Here is a 20,738-nt window from a genome sequence, read left to right on the forward strand (position 1 = left end):
GCCATACTGTATTCATTGTGTTGATAGGGAAAAATATATTTAACAATACGACCATCACTTTGCAATCAAGTAATTGAGTACTTACTGTATTTTGGAACAGTTCTAAAAGGGATTGGAGAAATTTTAACAAGAAATATAGAATAATTTTAGCAAGCACTTATCATTTCAAATATATATTTTTAAGAGAACTTAGATTTTTGTTTTTTCCAAAGACTTAAAAAATCTGAGAGAAAAACAATTTTGTTAAATTAAGCTTATTTATTTATTTATTTACTTTAAGGGAGTAAATCTTTTTCCTTTCTTTTTACAAATTTATTTATTTATTTATATTTTTTATTTTTGGCTGTGTGGGTATTCGTTGCTGCGTGCGGGCTTTCTCTAGTTGTGGCGCGCAGGGGCTGCTCTTCATTGTGTTGCGTGGGCTTCTCATTGTGGCGGCTTCTCTCGTTGAGGAGCACGGGCTCTAGGTGCGTGGGCTTCAGTAGTTGTGGCTCACAGGCTTAGTTGCTCCGCGGCATGTGGGATCTTCCTGGACCAGGGCTCGAACCTATGTCCCCTGCACTGGCAGGTGGACCACTGCGCCACTAGGGAAGTCCAAATTCAGCTTTGTTAGAAGTTAGCACGTTGAACATGATTAAACTATCCTCTTTATCTTATTGTTGGTAATAATTGTAGGGTAATGCAAATAAGTAAGTATGTGAATGCATTAGAAAATAAGATTTTTAGCCTAAGAAAAGAGGATACAAATATAAAGTAAATTAAATTAAAACCCTCAAATCGGGCTTCCCTGGTGGCGCAGTGGTTGAGAGTCCGCCTGCCGATGCAGGGGACACGGGTGCATGCCCTGGTCTGGGAGGATCCCGCATGCCACAGAGCGGCTGGGCCTGTGAGCCATGGCCTCTGGGCCTGCGCGTCCGGAGCCTGTGCTCCGCAACGGAAGAGGCCACAGCAGTGAGAGGCCCACGTACCGCAAAAAAAAAAAAAAACCTCAAATCTTTACTTGAATTAGAAATACCAGTATGAACTTACGATGAATTTTATTTTTAAAGAAAAAAATGATTCCTATCTCTGGACACTAAAAAGGCCTAGAAACAATCACAGTCCAGCGGCAATTCATACCCTTAGTAATCAGAGTGTGATCTTTAAATACTAGGATTCTTTAGTGGAGGAGGTGTTAGGCAGAACTGAGATGGGAAATAGCAAGACAAGCCTGGAACATATTGTAATTCCTGGAAGTGAAGAAGCAATCAAAGACTACTGGGGTCATATCAGAGTGACAGCCAGTTTGAAGGGGTTTCCATTGGCCAAAGACGGGACAGTTTGAGACCCAGTATAGTGAGTCTCTTAAATATGTATACACATTTTTAAGAGACTCAGTATATTGAAGTGTATCAAGTACACAGAAATCATCAGTTTTTAATGATCTGTTTTAAAAAAGAACTTAATTGGTCACTCCAAAGATTGCTAAGACAGTGACTCATTACTCTGAAAATTGATGAAGAGAATGAATCAAGCATTTCTTTTTCCTGTCCTGTAACCATGATTCAGAGTAATTTAATAATAATGATAAAGAGAACTTTGTTCTCTATAGAAAAATCACATTTAATAAACACAAAGGAAATTATTGAATTAGAAAAATAACCATTTTGCAACCCCTTATGAAATAGTGGATCAAGAACTATGGTTTTCAACTGGGAGTGATTTTGCCCCCCAGGGGACACGTCTGGATATATTTTTGATTGTCACAACTGGGAGGGGGAGTGCTCTACTGGCTTCAAGTGGGTGAAAACCATGGATGCTGTTAAATATCCTACAGTGGACAGGACAGCTCTCCACAACAAAGAATTATCTGGCCCAAAATGTCAATGGTGCCAAGATTGAGAAACCTTGATCTAAGCAGTAGTTATCAGTGGCTGCTATCGGTGGCTGCTGTGAAAGCAGATAAGTTGAAAAGGTTAATAGTAAAGTTTATGATGAGTGGAGTAACCTGATAACACCTCAACTAAACCCAACCTACTGATCTTAAAAATGAAAATATGGTATCACTTGCCTCCTGATGTATACAGTAGGAAATACATGGTATCTTCCTGTGAAATATGCTATCCCAAATAGTTTAATCTATATTTATTAAGCTTGTAGATGTAACTACCAGTTTACAGGAAATATGAAAGCTAAAGGACAAGTTAAATGAGCCTATCAGGAAGCAATCAGCTCAATCCAGATGTGGGAGGGAAATTCTACAAAACAAATGAACCAGTTTCTTCAAAAAATAAATGGCATGGAGGAAGAAAAAAAAAGTGAGGGAAGGGTGATGGGGAACTGTTATGGATTTGAGGGTTGTTTGACCAAGTGCAATGTGTGTAGATCTTGGCTTGAACAAACCAAATGTAAAAAGATATTTTGATACGATCAGGGAAATTGGAATTAGTGTCATTTACATTGGTGTCATAGTATTGTGGGAGTTTTTAAAAGTCCTTATCCTCAGAAATACATATGTGAAGCACTTAACATGAAATATTTATGGGTTAAATGACCTGAGATTTTTTTGTTTGGTTGGTTTTTTTAAAAGCTATTGGGTGAAGACAAAAAAGGAATACTGATAATTGTTGAAACTGAGTGATGAAGATGTGGAGACTGTTGTACTATTCTCTCTCCATAATGAAAAGTTTAAAATGTAATTAAAACTCTTTTTTAAAAAAATAAATTTATTTATTTTATTTATTTATTTTTGGCTGTGTTGGGTCTTCATTGCTGCGCATGGGCTTTCTCTAGTTGCGGCGAGTGGGGGCTACTCTTTGTTGCGGTGCGCGGGCTTCTCATTGCAGTGGCTTCTCTTGTGGAGCACGGGCTCTAGGCACACAGACTTCAGTAGCTGTGGCACATGGACTCAGTAGTTGTGGCTCATGGGCTGTAGAGCGTAGGCTCAGTAGCTGTGGCGCACGGGCTTAGTTGCTCCGCAGCATGTGGGATCTTCCCAGACCAGGGATTGAACCTGTGTCCCCTGCATTGGCAGGGGGGTTTTTAACCACTGTGCCAGCAGGGAAGTCCAAATCCTATGTTTTTATGCTTTATGTATATTCTGTTTTATTTTGGGGTCCTTTGATAATGTGTACACAATGAACCATTTTATTATTTTTACCTTCTGTTTGTCTGCCTAGTACTTGTATTTTTTTGATGTTGTATCCCTGTTTGAGAACTCTAAAGTTCCTATGTGAAATTATGCTTTATGAAATGGCTTCCAGGAACCATTTGTAGCATTCTGAAAGCTGTGTTTTCCATTGACTTTAAATGTCTATGTGCCATGTAGTATGTTATTTTACAGATTTTCTTTTTAAAAAGCTCATTGAAAGTAGTGGAATGCTCTGAGAAAATTCAGTCACACATTTAATGTATTCAATCTTAGCAAAAAAAAGAAATGATGTGTTCAGCTTCCACACAATTAATCTCTTCTCTCTTATTTTTAAATTTAGTTCAATTGTTTCCACCCTGCTAGCTCTTATGGATGGATTGGACAGCAGAGGAGAAATTGTCATCATTGGTGCTACCAACAGACTGGATTCTATCGATCCTGCTTTACGAAGGCCTGGTCGTTTTGACAGAGAATTCCTTTTTAGCCTACCTGATAAAGATGTAAGAATTTAACGTCACTCAAATTTTGACAAAATTGATTGCCTTTATCATGAACAAGTCTTGGTATAGCGAAAAATTGAAGATTGAGTTTTGTATGTTCTGAAGCGAAGTTGTATGATTAACATTCAAACACGTATGTATGTATTTTTAGGGAGGCATTATTTTATTTAAAGAAAATAACTTGGTAAATTTTTATTCTTTTTTTTTGGTTCCTGCGGCTTGTGGGATCCTAGTTCCCCGACCGGGGATGAACCCGGGCCACAGCAGTGAGAGTGCCAAGTCCTAACCACTGGACAGCCAGGGAACTCCCCACCCCACCCCCCTCCTTTTTTTTTTTTGTAATAAAATAGTGCCTCCCTAGAAATAGTCTTAAAATTCTTTCAATTTGAGCACAACCTTTGCATGTTAATTATACAGCTTTATTTTGATTCAGAACACGTGGCCTAACAGTCAATCCTTAGCCAATTCATTAGCCTTGGCTTTTTTCACAGATACAACCATATAATCCTATGCAGTTATTTTAAAGCTGCCTAATATTTTGAGAACCAAGTTAGAAAATATGGGTAGAGCTGTCAGTACTCTTAAAAACAGTTCTTAATATGTACCAGAATAAACAATAGTCCAGTAGTTTCTTAATATCTCTCATTCACATTTATGATGACTAGAACTTGAGCTATAAATGTAGATCTGTTTAACATAAAATCCTCAAGCTCTTACAAATACATCTTTTTTTTTTCATTTTTACTGTTTCATATTTCTGTTTATATTAGGTATTAAAATCTTTAAAATTTTAGATAAATTATTCTAAATTGAAATTAATCTGAATAGCACTTTATTATTATAGAAAAATTTAACTGTTTTTATTTGTAGGCTCGAAAAGAAATTCTAAAGATTCACACAAGGCATTGGAATCCTAAACCACTGGACATATTTCTAGAAGAACTAGCAGAAAACTGTGTTGGTAAGCATTGCTTTAAGCATTAAAAGAAATATTACGTGCATTTCAAAGATGGAATAAGTTGTAGTTTTGCCAAGGTTATGTTTAAAGAGATGCAAATTATATTTGTTTCTTATTTATAGTTGCTGGCATGTTTTTTTTTTTTTGGCCGCGTTGGGTCTTCATTGCTGTGCGGGGTCTTTCTCTAGCTGCAATGAGCCGGGGCTACGCTTTGTTGCGGTGCACGGACTTCTCATTGCGGTGGCTTCTCTTGTTGCGGAGCACGGGCTCTAGGCGTACGGGCTCAATAGTTGCGGCGTGCGAGTGTGCAGGCTTTCAGTAGTTGTGGTGCATGGGCTCAGTAGTTGTGGCTCACAGGCTCTAGAGCACAGGATCAGTAGTTGTGGCGCACAGGTGTGGTTGCTCCGCGGCATGTGGGATCTTCCTGGACTGGGGCTTGAGCACGTGTCCCCTGCATTGGCAGGTGGATTCTTAACCACTGCGCCACCAGGGAAGTCCTGTTTTCTTTGTATAAAGTCCTAGATATTATATAGAGGTGATTGATATTTTGACTGTCAGGGAATATCAGAATGAAGTTAGATCTTTTACTAACTGTTCACATTTTTCTAATTATCCTATTAAGCATTCTACATGTATTATTTCGGTAATTCTTACATCAGTCCTGCGAAGTAGGTAGCTTTATCCCCATTTTACAGATGTAGAAATGGCTGAGAGAGCATAAATGAGTAAAGAGAGCATAAATCTCTAAAGATCACACGTCTAGTAAATGACAAACTGGAATTTGAACCTGATTGATTTCAAAAGTCGTGCTCTTGACCCTTGTGCTCTACTTCATGCCTGCATATTTCACTCTCAAAAGTTGATTGATTTGTTAAGGGTTATTATCAACCATGTAAGTTCACTGGGGGAATGAGAGACATTTTAGCCTTATTACTCCTAAATATTTTGCTACTATATTGCTGGGCTGATTTTTAATTTTCTTTTAACCACGGTCAAGCTAATAGGGCGGTGGTTTACTTAAAAAAATTCTTTTTGGTTGCCTTGGATAGGGTACTGTGGTGCAGATATTAAGTCAGTATGTTCTGAGGCTGCTCTGTGTGCTCTGCGTCGACGCTACCCCCAGATCTATACCACCAGTGAGAAACTACAGTTGGATCTCTCTTCAATTAACATCTCAGCTAAAGACTTTGAGTTAGCTATGCAAAAGATGATACCAGCCTCCCAAAGAGCTGTGACATCACCTGGGCAGGCCCTGTCCGCCATTGTGAAACCACTCCTGCAAAGCACAGTTGACAAGATCTTAGAAGCTCTGCAGAGAGTATTTCCACATGTGGAAATCGGAACTAAAAAAGCATTAGACTCAGGTATGAAACTTGATTGACCATTTAGTTTTCATAATCTGTAAAACTAAATGTTTTGTACATCCCTGTACAGTAATGTTTCTTTATAAAAGAGCCTCTTGAAAGGAATTTGGCCATGCTTTGCCTAGATATTTGAAAGAAATTTACTTCACAGATTGCCCTAGACTTAATCTAAGTTTGGAATGCATTATTTTAATTTACTTGTTATTTATATCTACACAAACATTTTTGATTCTTAAAAAAATGTCATTGAAGTTCCTTGGTTTGCTAACTGAGGCATTACATGAAGATTTACTTTGTAATTCAGAAAAGTTACTAATGCACACTTTTTTTGTTTACTTTATAGATGTTTCTTGTCCTCTTTTAGAAAGTGACTTGGTATACAGTGATGACGATGTTCCTTCAGTATATGAAAATGGACTTCCTCAAAAATCCTTTAATAAGAGAAAAGAAAATGTTAATTTTCTTCATTTGAATAGGTACACTTCCCTTGAAAATTAATTTTTTTTTCTTGTGTAAATTCCCTAAAACTAAATGAAATGACGTTTGAAAAGATAAAAGAGGCCAGCCAATTGACTTTTTTAAAAAGTTAAAATATTAGAAAATTTTTTGTTGTTACAGTTGTCATGATGGTAGAAACTATACTGTATGAAGTATTCCTAAAAATCTGTAGGGGTTGATTCTTTCCAAAAACCATATGAACTATGATGTTATGACTGGCCATATTGTCAAAACTTTTGACTTCTAAAGTTCATAGTTGGTAATTGGGAGGGAAATTTAAACTTTTTTTCCCTAAATCATAGGTTATTACTCATTTCTTTCAGAAATGCTTGTTATCAACCTATGTCTTTTCGACCAAGAATATTGATAGTAGGAGAACCAGGATTTGGGCAAGGTTCTCATTTAGCACCAGCTGTCATTCATGCTTTGGAAAAATTTGCAGTGTACACATTAGACATTCCTGTTCTTTTTGGAGTCAGTGCTACATCTCCTGAAGAAACATGTGCCCAGGTAATTCATTGTTGCCCAGACACATAAGTTGTAAGTCAAAGTAGTCTTCCAAAGACAAAATCTAGAATTGCCTCGTTCTTTTTGTACTGTGTTTTTTGTCTTTCTGATTTCTAACTTCAGGTTTTCAAAATAGAACTATGCATAAGTGCTCAGTTACTGAAGAGTGTGAGTTTACATCCCTTTTCCACCACTTACTTGCTATGTGACTTAGAAAAGTTATTAGATCTCTCTGCCCCATTTTCCCCATTTGCAAAATGGAGATAATAATAGTCCTTACCTTGTATGGCTGTTGTGAGAAATGAGTAAAATACTTAAAACAGTGACGGCTATGCAAAATAAAATTTTAATTTTCTTCATTAGAATAGGTACGTTTCCCTTGAAAATTAGTATATATATATATTTTGTGTGTGTGTAAATTCCCTAAAACTAAATGAAATGATGTTTGAAAAGATAAAAGATGCCAGCTAATTGATTTTTTTTTAAAGTTAAAATATTAGAAAATTTTTTGTTGTTACAGTTGTCATGATGGTAGAAACTATACTGTATGAAGTATTCCTAAAAATCTGTAGGGGGTGATTCTTTCCAAAAACCATATGAACCTTGCTGCTTCTGTTTTTGCTATATTAAAATTTTTTTAATGTAAAAGTGTTTTATATTTGTATTTTTATTTTAACCTTGGTTGCCATAACAGAAAAGTCTTCTAGATTTCTTGAGCTGTTTTCTAATTGCTTGAAGCAATTATGTTTTTCTAAAAATGAGACTTTTTTTGTGTGTGTGGTACGCGGGCCTCTCACTGTTGTGGCCGGATCTTCCTGGTCCGGCGCACGAACCCGTGTCCCCTGCCTCAGCAGGCAGACTCTCAACCACTGCGCCACCAGGGAAGCCAAGCCCTAAAAATGAGACTTTTATAAAACATTTAAAAACAAGATTGTGGGATTGGGGAAGCATTTTTAAAACTTGAGGGTTTTATATGACAATTCCGGGAAATTAAACATTGTTCCAGATTAATAAAGCATATAACTAATGTGCTGACTCTCTAACTGAATGTAATTTTTTTCTCTGTCTACTAGATGATTCATGAAGCTAAGAAAACAGCACCAAGTATAGTGTATATTCCTCATATTCACTTGTGGTGGGAAATAGTTGGACCAACACTTAAAGCCACATTTACCACATTATTACAGAATATTCCTTCTTTTGCTCCAGTTTTACTACTTGCAACTTCTGACAAACCCCATTCCACTCTACCAGAAGAGGTAATTTGGGAGAAATTATTATATTTTAAAAAGAGATATACTTAAGTAATAAGAATTTATGGAAAAAATTCCAAGTGCTACAGAGGTGAATAAAATTATAAGGAAAAGTTTTCCTATTAAAGATACCATTGTTAGCTGTTTGATACATGTGCTTGTTGGGCAGGATGGTATATGTATATGTGTATGTATATTGTAAGACCATATTGTAAATTTTTTTTCTCTAAATGGAATATGATGCATACTATTCTGTAACTTACTTTATATATCTTATGTGTTTTTTAATACATAAGTCTTATTTCTTTCAAGAGCAGCATAGCTTTTTCTGTTTTCTTGATATACCATAATTTATTTATCCAAATCCTTATTAATAGGATTTTAGTTATTTTCCAGTTTTTTTCCTGTTGAACTGCTACAGTGAGCATTCTTGGGTTTTAAATTATATGAGCATTACTATGTGGATTTTTTTAACATGCATTCCTAAAAGTGGAATAACTATAGCTTAGCCAAAGAGTATGCACATTTGACATTTTTGATAGTACCAAATTACTGTCCTTCAAATTTGTGCCAATTTAGACAACTACCAGTGACAAAGTTCATTCTGCTTCTGCCTGTAATACTCTTCTCCTAGATACATAGAAAATAAAGATGTGATCCTTTATTTTTCTCAGATGTCTGCCTAGATATCACCTCAGAGGTCTTCCTGATCAGTTTCTCAATTACAGCAGTAACACCTCTGCCTATCACTCTCTTCTCCCTTACTCTGCTTTGTTTTTATCACTACTTGACATTAAATATTAATTCGTTTGACTCTATCTCTACTAGCATAATGTAAAATACGTGAAATCAGGGACGTTTTTCCACCTCTCCGTCCCCAGAATACATAATAAGCATGTTGTAGTCTTGTGTGTGTGTTTTTAGAACATTAGTAGGACGATAATTCAAATATTTTGTTTTAAATATATTTACTGAGCACTTATTCTGTGACAGACGTGGTTATAGGCATTGGGAATATAGCATTGAACAATATAGAGAAAAATCTGTATCCTTCTAGGGCTTACATTTTAGTTGAGGGAGAGACAAACAAAAATAAAATATAATACCAACCTACCAGTATGGAGAAAAATTTAGCTAAGCAATGCCAAAAGAGTGTGGTAGGGCCACAGTGTTAAATCCACTAGGTTAGCCTCACCAAGAAGATGACATTTGAGCAAATACCTGGAGAAGGTAAGGTAGTGACCCATTTGAGTATCTGAGGGACAGAGGTTCCTGGCAGAGGAAAAGCAAGTGCGAAAGCCCTGAAGGAAGAGTGTGGTGTGTTGGAAAAATCGCAGAAAGTCTAGAGTGGCTAGAACAGAGTGAATAAAGGACAGAGTAGAAGGAAATGATGTCAGGGAGTTATCAAAGGACCAGATTGTGTCCCTGATGGCAGTTTTGTAGTTGTTAATTCTTCAACTAAAACTTAAATAAATTGGGAAATGAACATTAAGTATATATTAATTACAGATTCTTAGGGTGGGAAGAGTCCTTAAAGTTTTCTACTTTAGTCATCTAGTTCTGGACTCTAACTCTTTCTTTTGTATAGAACACCTTCACAATTCATTTTGTTAGTTCTGACTCCTTAGAAAAATCAACTTATTTTGAGAGGCTTCCATTTCTTAATCTCCATTTGTTTCCCACATAAAATAGAGAGCCCGTCTATTCTGTCTTCATCATGACAAGCTCTTTGTATGTTTGAATATGGTTTTGTGTTCATTTCTATCTCCTCACTCTGACCCAGTCTTCTTCACACTAAAAATTTCTTCTTCTATGATAAGGTATATTCCTTAGGAATATTAAATACAATAAAAGTTTATTTCTTGCTCACTTAACAATACCAGGCAGATGACTAGATTGGCGGGTCCACCCTCCACCATGTAGTCATACCAGACACTCAGGCTGAGAGAGCTTTCTCATTTTCATCATGTGACTTTCCAGGTTACTTTCATTCCACCCAGCTGAAAGGATTGGCCTTCTTGTGCCTGGTCTGAAAGTGATACATATCATTTCCTTTCACATTCCATTGGCTAAAACTCACATAGCCATACCTAACTGCAAGGGAGACCAGGAAATATGATATAGCAGTGTGCCCAAAAGGAAGAGAACATGGAGTGTGATAATAGCAGGCTCTGCTACACGTCACACATATTTTTAGTTTCTTCAAAATTCTAGTCACTCTCTTGAACGTCTTTCTCTTTATAGTCCTTTTGAAAGGCTGTACTCAGAATGAATTAAGTACTTAGCAATGTTCTGATTAGCGGAGTAAAGAATTGCTATTTAGTAGCCCCGTTAACCATCGATTTATTGTACGCACTGTCAATTAAAACTTTGTTAATTATTTCAAAGTTTAAAACAAAGATAAGTTTATACTCTTGGTAATAAGTAAGGCAAACTAGCTGAACTTTATAAAGACGTAGGGAGGTTGAAAAGCTGTCATCAGTTTAATCTTGGATAACTTTATCAAGAATGTGGGAATTTTGGGGCTTCCCTGGTGGCGCAGTGGTTGAGAGTCCGCCTGCCGATGCAGGGGACACGGGTTCGTGCCCCAGTCCGGGAAGATCCCACATGCCGTGGAGCAGCTGGGCCCATGAGCCATGGCCGCTGAGCCTGCGTGTCCGGAGCCTGTGCTCCGCAACGGGAGAGACCACAACAGTGAGAGGCCCGCGTACAGCAAAAAAAAAAAAAAAAAAAGAATGTGGGAATTTTGTACTCAAAAAAAATTTTTCTTAAGATAGCTTCTTTGTTTTCTTATGGTAATATTTCCTAAGCATATCACTGTAAACTGAGTAAAGTATCCCAGTATCACACTGTACTGTAGGGTGGAATGGGCACTGGACCAGGAATTGCTCATTTTATAAAATGAATAGTCTATGTGGATGCAAATAAGCAAGTCTGCTTTGAGCCTTATATAGTCTATGTAGTCCTTAGTGATCCAGTGATATTGTCTATATAGCATTGGGCTATAATATGTGAGAAGTACTGTGTATACCATTATTAGCTACATTAAAGTTTGTCCATCTCAAAACTGCAGTCAGAGTATCTATATGTATGAGTACTAGTGGACCCTAACAACACAGCAGTATGGAAAAATGAGAAAGAAAGTCATCAGTGGATTAGAAACTTTGATGAATCGTGAAAGACAAGCAGTGGGGATTAGATTGATACAGGTAACCACATTTTAAAGCATGTGCATGAAAGGACTGCTTTGAAAGATGGGAGTGGTTTCTAGCTCTGGTTCAGTGCTAGGAGGGAATTGAAAGAGCCTTTGGACAACTTTGGATTTTTTGGCTTTCTTCACTTCTGGCCATGCCAGACAGCAGTCAGCTGAGTTGTTTGTCCTCAGCTAGAGCAGTGAAGGTGGGCCCAAGGACTAGTGTGGCAGAGCAGTGACTTATGTATAGGTACTGAATGGGAGAAGTAGGGAGACCCTGTGCCCAGAAGACAAATTACAGGCACATTCTGTGTCTAACATAGGCAAGCTTCTTTCATAATCACTGGAAGTAGAAGCTAGAATAAACAGAAAAGGCATCTGTGGACAGTTGAAGATTTCAAAGGCAAAGATAAATTTATAAGCTTTTGAGGAAGGACAGCTCCATGGAAAATCATATCCATGCATCAGCAACAGATTGTTGTGGAAAAGAACCAACTGAAGACATTATACATGAAATAACTCCCCCCAAATAAAAAACCCCACAGGGCTAAAAAGAAGCAAACACAGATAAGAGTGAATTAGCAAGATGGAAGATCATGAGATCAGAAATTCTTATAGTAAATAATAAAAACAAGACAAAGATTTGAAAAGTGAGGAAGAAGTTAAAGGAAACAGAGGACATAGATTCAGGTCTAACATCTGTTTAATGGGATTTATGGGAGGAGAAAAATGTACAAGAGAAAAATGGTCACATAATAGAACATTTCATAGAATTAAAGAATACCATAATGTTCAGATTTAAAAGGTCCCCTGTTCTAACTGATGGGTATAAAAAGGCCCACATCTAGATAAAATTTCAGAACTCCAAAAGTATAGAGAAAAATCTTCCAAGAGAATAAAACATTACTAGAAAGGACTGAAAATCAAATTGCTTCTACATTCTCACTGGTATAATACCAGCTACTAAGGAGGCAACTGAGCAATATTTTCAAAGTTAGAAGGAAAATAATTTTGCACCTGTAATTTTCTTCCCAGCAAAGTTAGCATTTGAGTGAAAGAACAAAATAAAGATATTTTTGAACATGCAGTGCCTAAGAAACTATTACCCATAAACCCCTGACTGAAATAATTATTAAGGGATTATTTCTCCTCTTGGATTTTTTTTATTTTGCAGAAGTTGCATATAAGAAGCAGTGAGCAAAGAAAACAGTAAAACTCGTCACAAAACTGTGCTAGTAACATTTTTTTGAGGACTGTAAATCTAAGTTGATCTTGGTTCTGAACTCAAAACGGCAGGAAGGACATAGTGAAGGAGAATGAGGAAGTAAAAGCACATTCAGATTTGTATCTGATATGTAGATATTATTAACTTCACAGTTTGGTAGGAAAAGAAGCTTAGAGATGTGTCTGTTAAAACTTGTAACAATAAAAGAATAGAAATACAGCAGACAACTTCCAGGCCACCAGAAAGGGGGAAAAGGTACAAACTGCAATAGAAATATCAACAAAATAGATTCTAAAATTTAATGTAGAAGAAGAAACTGCTTGAGGGACTTCGCTGCTTGTCCAGTGGTTAAGACTCCGTGCTTCTACTGTACAGGGCACAGGTTCAATCCCTGGTTGGGGAACTAAGATCCTGCATGCCACGTGGCATGGCTAAAAAAAAGTTCTTGAATTTCCAAGAAAATTTTGAAAAAGCCCTCCAAATATGGTAAAGCATACCACAATGTTAGTGATTAAAACTGTTCATTTGGGCCAGAAATGACAAATTAATGTAATACAGTTCATTAGTAGACTCTTGTATACATAGTAGTTTAGTGAATGGATTAGCAAAAGGAGAGACTTATTTCATAAATGATGTTGTATATGTAGTCTTCATAAGTTTGGAGCATGCAAGAACCTACAAAGCAGAAAATGCAAAAGCTGTGAATGTAAATTTCTCTGTATCATAGGTAGGCTGAACAAAGTACACAAACATCATACAAGGAATAAACATTATCATCCTCTAATAATTCTTGGAAAGATCTAGAGGTTTGTTTAGAAACATCCTTTTGAGACCTGTTTTGCCTTTATTCTTTTTTTGGTGGTAAAATAACCTAATTTACCATTTTAACCATTTTTAAGTGTACAGTTCAGTGACATCAAGTACATTGCTTTAAGTTCGTTCATGATGTTGTGCAGCCATCACCACTATCCATTTCCAGAACTTTTTCATCAACTCAAACAGAAACTCTGTATCCATTAAACAATTATTCCCCATTCCTTCCTCTCCCAGCCCTTGGACACCTCTAGTAACTTCCGGTCTCTTTGAATTTACCTATTCTAGGTATCCTCATATAAGTGGAACATAAAGTATCTGTCCTTTTGTGACTGGCTTATTTCACTTAGCATAATGTTTTCATTGTTCATCCATGTTGTAGCAGGTGTTCAAATTTCATTCCTTTTTAGGCTGAATAATATTGCATTGTAAGTACATACCACATTTTCTTTATCTCTTCATCTGGTGGTGAACATTTGGATTGTCTCTACCTCCTGCCTACTGTAAATAATTCTGCTATGATTATTGGTATACAAGTATCTGTTGAGTCTTTTATTTTTTTTCTTGCAGTTTTTTTGAATATACTGGGTTACATGATAATTTTGTGTTTAACTTTTTGAGGAACCATCATACTGTTTTCTACAGTGGCTGCACCCTTTTACATTCCTACCAGCACAAGGGGTCTAACTTCTCCACATCCTTACCAATACTTATTATTTTCCAGCCTTTATTCTTACTGAAGAACCACTCATTCTCATATCTCACTTTGGGTTGTGAAGGTGAATTACTTGATCTCAACAAAACCCATTAAGTAAAATATCACCATATCAGTTATTGTATGAATTATAGTTTGGAGCCTTGAGTTCTAAAGAAGATCCCATGTTTTTAGTTCCTTATCTATTGCATACATGGTTTATATAATGCATAAATTCAATATAAGTAAAAGATTTAAGAAATTATTTCTTTATTACACAATTTAGATTGTCATTAAAAACGTGTACAGTAACCTACTGTGGCATTGAATGATTGATACATAGTAATGTGTGTGTATACATACATATGTATATAAAATGCATCTGTTTTCTTTTTTAAGGTACAAGAATTATTTATCCATGATTATGGAGAAATTTTTAATGTCCAGTTGCCTAATAAAGAAGAACGGACACAATTTTTTGAAGATTTAATTCTAAAGCAAGCTGCTAAGCCTCCTATATCAAAAAAGAAAGCAGGTTAGTTCTTGTATCAAAGTTAATATGTAATAATTTTGAGAAAGTGGAAATGAAATATCAGTTAATGGCATTGCCATCTTCTAATATCAGAAGCTCAAAACCTCAGTTGAGGTTGATACCTCTTACTTACCTCTTAAAATCCCTATGTTTCCCATTAAAATAGACTAAAGTTCTTATTTATTTATTTGTTTGTTTGTTTATTTAGGCTACGTCGGGTCTTAGTTGCAGCATGCAGACTCTTAGTTGCTGTATGCATGCGGGATCAGTTCCCAGAGATTGAATCCCAGCCCCCTGCATTGGGAGCTCAGAGTCTTACCCAGTGGGCCACCAGGGAAGTCCCTAGAATAAAGTTCCTGAAGCATACAAGGCCTTTCATAGTATAGCCCTAATCTATGTGGAATTGGGGCTAGAATTCATAGCATAGCCCCAATCTGTCTTTCCAAGCACACCTTTGGCACTTTTCTCTCCCCCACCTTTTTCCTTCCAAAGCACTCTATCTTTAAACCATATACAGCATATTGTGTCTTTTCATAATTTCATTCATACTTCTTTCTAGTATAACTTATTATTTCTTCCCTAACATCTAGACAAAATTAATTTATTACCTTTATGATGCACTGTACTTTTTTCATACTACTAATATGATATTACAGTGATGTTATAATTATGTCTCTTACTCCCTTAATTGATTGCCAGCTTATTGGGGCAGCACTCTCATATTCCCTTTTTTATCCTTATTACTTATTAGTGCATATCTGTTTAAACAAAATTAAATTTTTGTTATATTTGAAACATACCACAATTTTTTTGTTAGTTTAAAAATTAACTAGTAAAAATGACTTTTTAAAAAATTAGAATATTCTTGTCTTGGAAATATGCATTTTCAAAATTTTAATAGCCTCTTAAATGATCTTAAAATGGTAATGATTTAGGAATTAGCACTCCAAATTACAAGTTAGCGATTATTGCTGGGAGTGTTGTAAAGGTCGAGATTATGGTAGCTGTTTAGTATGCCAAATCCTCTGATTCCTGGCAAATACAAGGAGGATAATCCCTGAGAGCTTGTCTACTTTGTGTACTGAATTGTTTATTACCCTTGATACGGTGGGAGAGTGGTAACTAAAATCTTCCATTCATGTAAAGTTTTGCAGGCCTTGGAGGTACTCCCTGTAGCACCACCACCTGAACCAAAACCATTGACAGCAGAAGAAGTGAAACGACTAGAAGAACAAGAAGAAGATACATTTAGAGAACTAAGGATTTTTTTAAGAAATGTTACACATAGGCTTGCTATTGACAAGCGATTCAGAATATTTACTAAACCTGTTGACCCTGATGAGGTATTAATTTAATCTTTGGATCAAAATGCTTCAGAATTAGAGACTATTTGACTAGTTTATGTGGTTCCCTCTGTATACTGTGATCTTGTTTTCTGTATTTGGCAACATACCAAGTAGTATCCTAAGCACATAGAGGCTTCAAGAGCTACGTAAAGCATTTTCCTTTCCTGCAGAGCATAGACAATTAACTTTGCCCAACTCACATGTTGTAGAAGTAATTTGAGAATGTCTTAACGCTACATGATATTACTGTGACCTACACAGTTAAGAATGAGGTCCTAAGTTGACATTGAAGGGTGGGTGGCATTTGGATGAGGAAAGAGGTTTAGAATGTTACTGGAGATATAGGTGCCCAAGAATAAGAATGAATACAAAACAAAACTCGCCTTAAATAGAGTCACAGTTTTGTATTAATATATTTTCATTATATCTTATGTATTTATTCTCTCTCCTTTATTTTGCCTGGTAGAAAAACTTCACTCAAATTTTTTACTGTTCAGAGTTAATTTAGTGATTTGGTTATTTGCTTGAATTTTAGGTTCCTGATTATGTCACTGTAATAAAGCAACCAATGGACCTTTCATCTGTAATCAGTAAAATTGATCTCCACAAGTATCTGACTGTGAAAGACTATTTGAGTGATATCGATCTAATCTGCAGTAATGCTTTAGAATACAATCCAGATAAAGATCCTGGAGGTGAGCATTACTGGTTTTGTTTTTCTTCCCCAGAGGGTGGAATGGGGGCTGCTAATGCTTAGTGGCGGGTGATTTCATACTAGGTGCTATATTATAAGCATTTTATATTCACAGTGCCATTCAGTCCTCAACAACGATATCCTCATTTTACAGTTGAGGAAAATGGAAGTTTAGAGAGGTTAAAAAACTTACTCAAGGTCATACTATCAGGAAGTGGCAGAGGCAGAATTCAAATGCAGGTTTCTTTCACTCCAAAACAATTATATGATATAGCCTCTAATGAAACACAAAATTGTATAACAACTTAGCTTGTTTCCTTTGTTTATCAGTGTTCTTTCTCAAAGTAGAAAAATTAAAGCTCTCTGTAATAAAATGTTTGAAAGGATTTTCTTAGTTAAGACCATTATAAATTTTATTACAAAAGTAATATAGCATAATTCTTGCTAACAGTAATACTTAAAAAACTAAGTCACCCATTTCCTTTCTCCGAGGGTGGACACTGTTAAGTTTGGGGATATCTTTCCAGATCTTTTCTATGCGTAGAATGCATTCACGTTCTACCTCACATACCCAGTCCATTAAATAAAACGTATAAAGTGAAGGATTTTTAAGTGATATATTTGTTCATATTTATAATGATATATTCAAATATCTATATGTTTGTTATAAACGTGTTCATTTCCAAAAAATATTCTCTCAGGTGCTTTTTCCCAGCTTCCTATTCTTGCTTTATGGATGCTGTGCCCTTAACTGTCTTAGTGGATAATTTTTTTTAATAGTTCTATTTCCTGCGTTGGCTCTCTCCTCCAGTACATTGGCATTCTGTTTTTAAATTTGTAGTCCTTATGAATTAGATTGATTTCCACCACTAAGCGTTTCCTCAACAATTTAAAAGTTCACTGTTCTTCCCTTGCCAGTCTTCTGCCCACACCTTCCCTAGACTTTATCCCGTAGTTCAGAGTTCTGGAGGTAAGCAGTGGGAAACAGCCTACCATGTTGGGAATACCCCTTAACTGTAGAAAGAAGGAAGCGTTTATCCTGGAGGAAGAGGGCTTTTTCTGTTTCATTGCAGTCATACTGCCGCTGCTTCCCTTTTCGTCCACTGTGACAACCTAAAATTACTTTAGAGCAGTGGTGTTCACACTTTAGCTACCATCAGCATCTCCTACGGGACATGTTAAGATGCAGCTTGCTGGGCCTCACCTCCACAATTTCTGAGTCTGTAGATGCAGGGCCTGAGAGTGATGTGCATTCTGACAGATTCCAAGGTTTTGCTGATGCTGCCACACTCCAGGAACCAATGAACGTCGCCTGGCCTTTCTTCAGGCCATGTTAGAAGCCCCCAGCAACATCCCTTCTGTTATTATAGCTGTTCCTGTCAACTATAAACTGAATATTGTGTGAATTTTGCAGCCTACTGCCCTGTGAGGGGGACTGATCCAGCCGTTCAAGCAAATTTGCATTCACTTATTATCTGCCTGTTGCCTCAAGGCATTTTCCAGTTTACAGTGCTTAGGCTCAGTTTTGGATTTTTTTCTAGTGTTTCCCATGTAGGGTTGCTGTTTCATTGTCTTTGTTTAGTTTCTCTGTCAATGTAATAACATCCTCTATATCTCTTCCAAAATTGTTTTACATCCCTGGTTCACTCATGACACTGATAGCCTTCCTTGCTGTTTTTGTGTCATTATGTTGTTTAGTTTTGCTACTGATTGATTCTTATATTTTCTCTGGTATTTCAAAGGGATCTGGATAGCACAGGGCAATGAAATTACGTTGAGTCTGCCATGTTGAATCAGATGTCCAGAACATTAGATTAACATCAAAAACAGAAATAACACAATTCCAGTAACTTTTACTATTCATGGTAGGAGTAAAAAAGGAATTGTAACAGCTATAATCTTAGCCCAACATATGGTGTTAATTTTTGTTACATTAGCAAAACGAAAACATTTTAAAATTCTTTCTTCATTCCATAGATCGTCTTATTAGACACAGAGCCTGTGCTTTAAGAGATACTGCCTATGCAATAATTAAAGAAGAACTTGATGAAGACTTTGAGCGGCTTTGTGAAGAAATTCAGGAATCTAGGAAGAAGAGAGGTAGGAAAATGATTTGGTATCAGAAAAAGATGCTTTAGATGTATTGAGTCCTTTTAATTAATTGTTCATGTAATTTTCAAATCTGGAAATTTGATTTGATATTCCACATGTCTGTTTATAAGGTTGTAGCTCTTCCAAATATGCCCCATCTTACTACCATGTAATGCCAAAGCAAAATTCCACTCCTGCTGGTGAAAGAAGACCAGATCCAGAGAAAAATGAAAAGCTGAAGACCCCCAGTACTCCTGTGGCTTGCAGCACTCCTGGTAAGTGCACTTACGTAATTTTTACTTGCGAAACTATAGCCTTTATTCTTCTCTAATGCTGTTTACTTTTTCCATCAGTTTCCTTTGTCTATATTGATGCAGCGAATTATGTTGATTTCATTAACAGTAAGGCAACTTTTCATTCTTGAAATAAATCCAGGCTTGCAATAAAGTACCACTTGCAATCCCAGTTTACCTGTCACCTCTCAGGTCACAATCTAATTGTGGTATGACTTGATTTGAAACTGACTTTTATTTCCTATAAATCCTAGTCTGTTTCCTGTTCCTCTTTATTCTTAGAGTATAATTCCATGGAGTACCAACCCAAATCCTGTGGGGTTCCTGAGGCCTCTCTTCTTTGGCAAGCTCTTAATTCCAGTTTTTGCCCTTTAAGCTCCATGAATTTCAGACTGTCCTCAGCTTCTTAGCCTCTCAGCTATTCATTTGTTTTCCCAGATTTTGGTGCCATAATTCCTCAATGCTTTTAAACAGAATGTTCATAGAGGCAGTATTCAATGGGAGCAACCCAATGCAGATCAACAGCAGAATATGGAAAAATACAGATTATTATACAAAAGTGAAAATTATTAAACTTCAAGTACATACAACAGTATGGATGAGTCTCCCAAACATAAGGTTGCAGTGTGGTTATACTGCATCTAGTCTAGGCAGAATGTTGAATCTCTGTATACTGTAGTTTCTTCATCTGTAAAATGATGTCGATAATGGTAGCAAACCTGATCAGGTTAAAGTGGAATGTCAGTGAGTTAGTACATATAAAGTCCTTAGAAGAGTTCCTACTATGTGGTAAGCACTCAGGAAGTATAAGCTATTTTTAGTCTCACCCTTCCTTCAGTTCATTCCTTATACTACTGCCAAAGCGACCTTTGTAATATATGCATCAGACAAGTCATGTCATTGCCCTCCTTAAAGTTATTCGATTTTTTAAAAAATTATTCAAGATAAAATCCAAATTCCTTAGAATGACAGGTCATTGACCACTTTCTACCTTCTCACAGAACTCTCTACTTTTGTTTGTGTATTCCAACCATACAATACTATGGTGATATCTCAGATTCTCCCCTTAATATCGCAGGAGGTATTTTTTTCTCCCACTTACTTAGACTTTAAAAAATTGTTGAATGTTCTCTTACCCTTTTTCTTTAAATTATTTGAAGCTCCGTTGAAGAGAAAAATCCGCAGAAAGTCGAAGTGGTACTTAGGCACCATAACAAAACGAAGGAGGATTTCACGGGCAAAAGATGATGGCCAAAATGCCGTAGATGACAAAATTGAGAATGATACAGAGGAAAATCAAGACACAAGCGTAGACCACAATGCGGCTGGAAACACATGGGAGTCTTCAATGGAGGAAGCCGAAAAGCAGCAAAATGACTCTGAAAGCAAAATGGAATTGGGAGATAATTATTCAAGTACTTCTTTTGAAAATCAACTTGAAGAGTCTGGAAAGACTATAGCATGTACAGAATTGAGGAAAGATAAGATCACTTGCAATGGAGATGCTTCTAGCTCTCAGATAGCAGATACTTCTGGTGAAAATGAAGCAAAAGGTAAGTCTCAGTCAAGCAACTTACTAATTTTAAAAGATGTTTCATTCAAAGTTCTTAAATAGTTAATTACCATCTCAGTTTACTCCTTTTTCCT

The 20,738-nt window shown here is 36.4% G+C and overlaps 1 protein-coding gene across 1 annotated transcript in view; it reads left to right on the forward strand.

Annotated features, from left to right (window-relative positions):
- ATAD2 (ATPase family AAA domain containing 2) overlaps positions 1-20,738 on the forward strand; it is a 71,357-nt gene that overhangs the window by 46,862 nt on the left and 3,757 nt on the right. Inside the window, exons 14-25 of the mRNA XM_029223012.1 lie at positions 3,471-3,630; positions 4,501-4,591; positions 5,638-5,952; positions 6,296-6,428; positions 6,774-6,960; positions 8,031-8,216; positions 14,535-14,670; positions 15,814-16,010; positions 16,549-16,708; positions 18,685-18,807; positions 18,930-19,073; positions 20,252-20,644. Coding sequence (XP_029078845.1) covers positions 3,471-3,630; positions 4,501-4,591; positions 5,638-5,952; positions 6,296-6,428; positions 6,774-6,960; positions 8,031-8,216; positions 14,535-14,670; positions 15,814-16,010; positions 16,549-16,708; positions 18,685-18,807; positions 18,930-19,073; positions 20,252-20,644 — 2,225 coding nt within the window. The remainder of the gene's footprint in view (positions 1-3,470; positions 3,631-4,500; positions 4,592-5,637; positions 5,953-6,295; positions 6,429-6,773; positions 6,961-8,030; positions 8,217-14,534; positions 14,671-15,813; positions 16,011-16,548; positions 16,709-18,684; positions 18,808-18,929; positions 19,074-20,251; positions 20,645-20,738) is intronic.

This window comes from Monodon monoceros, unplaced genomic scaffold (assembly GCF_005190385.1).
Source record: "Monodon monoceros isolate NGI ecotype Baffin Bay Population unplaced genomic scaffold, NGI_Narwhal_1 Super_Scaffold_14, whole genome shotgun sequence".
NCBI classification, from domain to species: Eukaryota; Metazoa; Chordata; class Mammalia; order Artiodactyla; family Monodontidae; genus Monodon; species Monodon monoceros.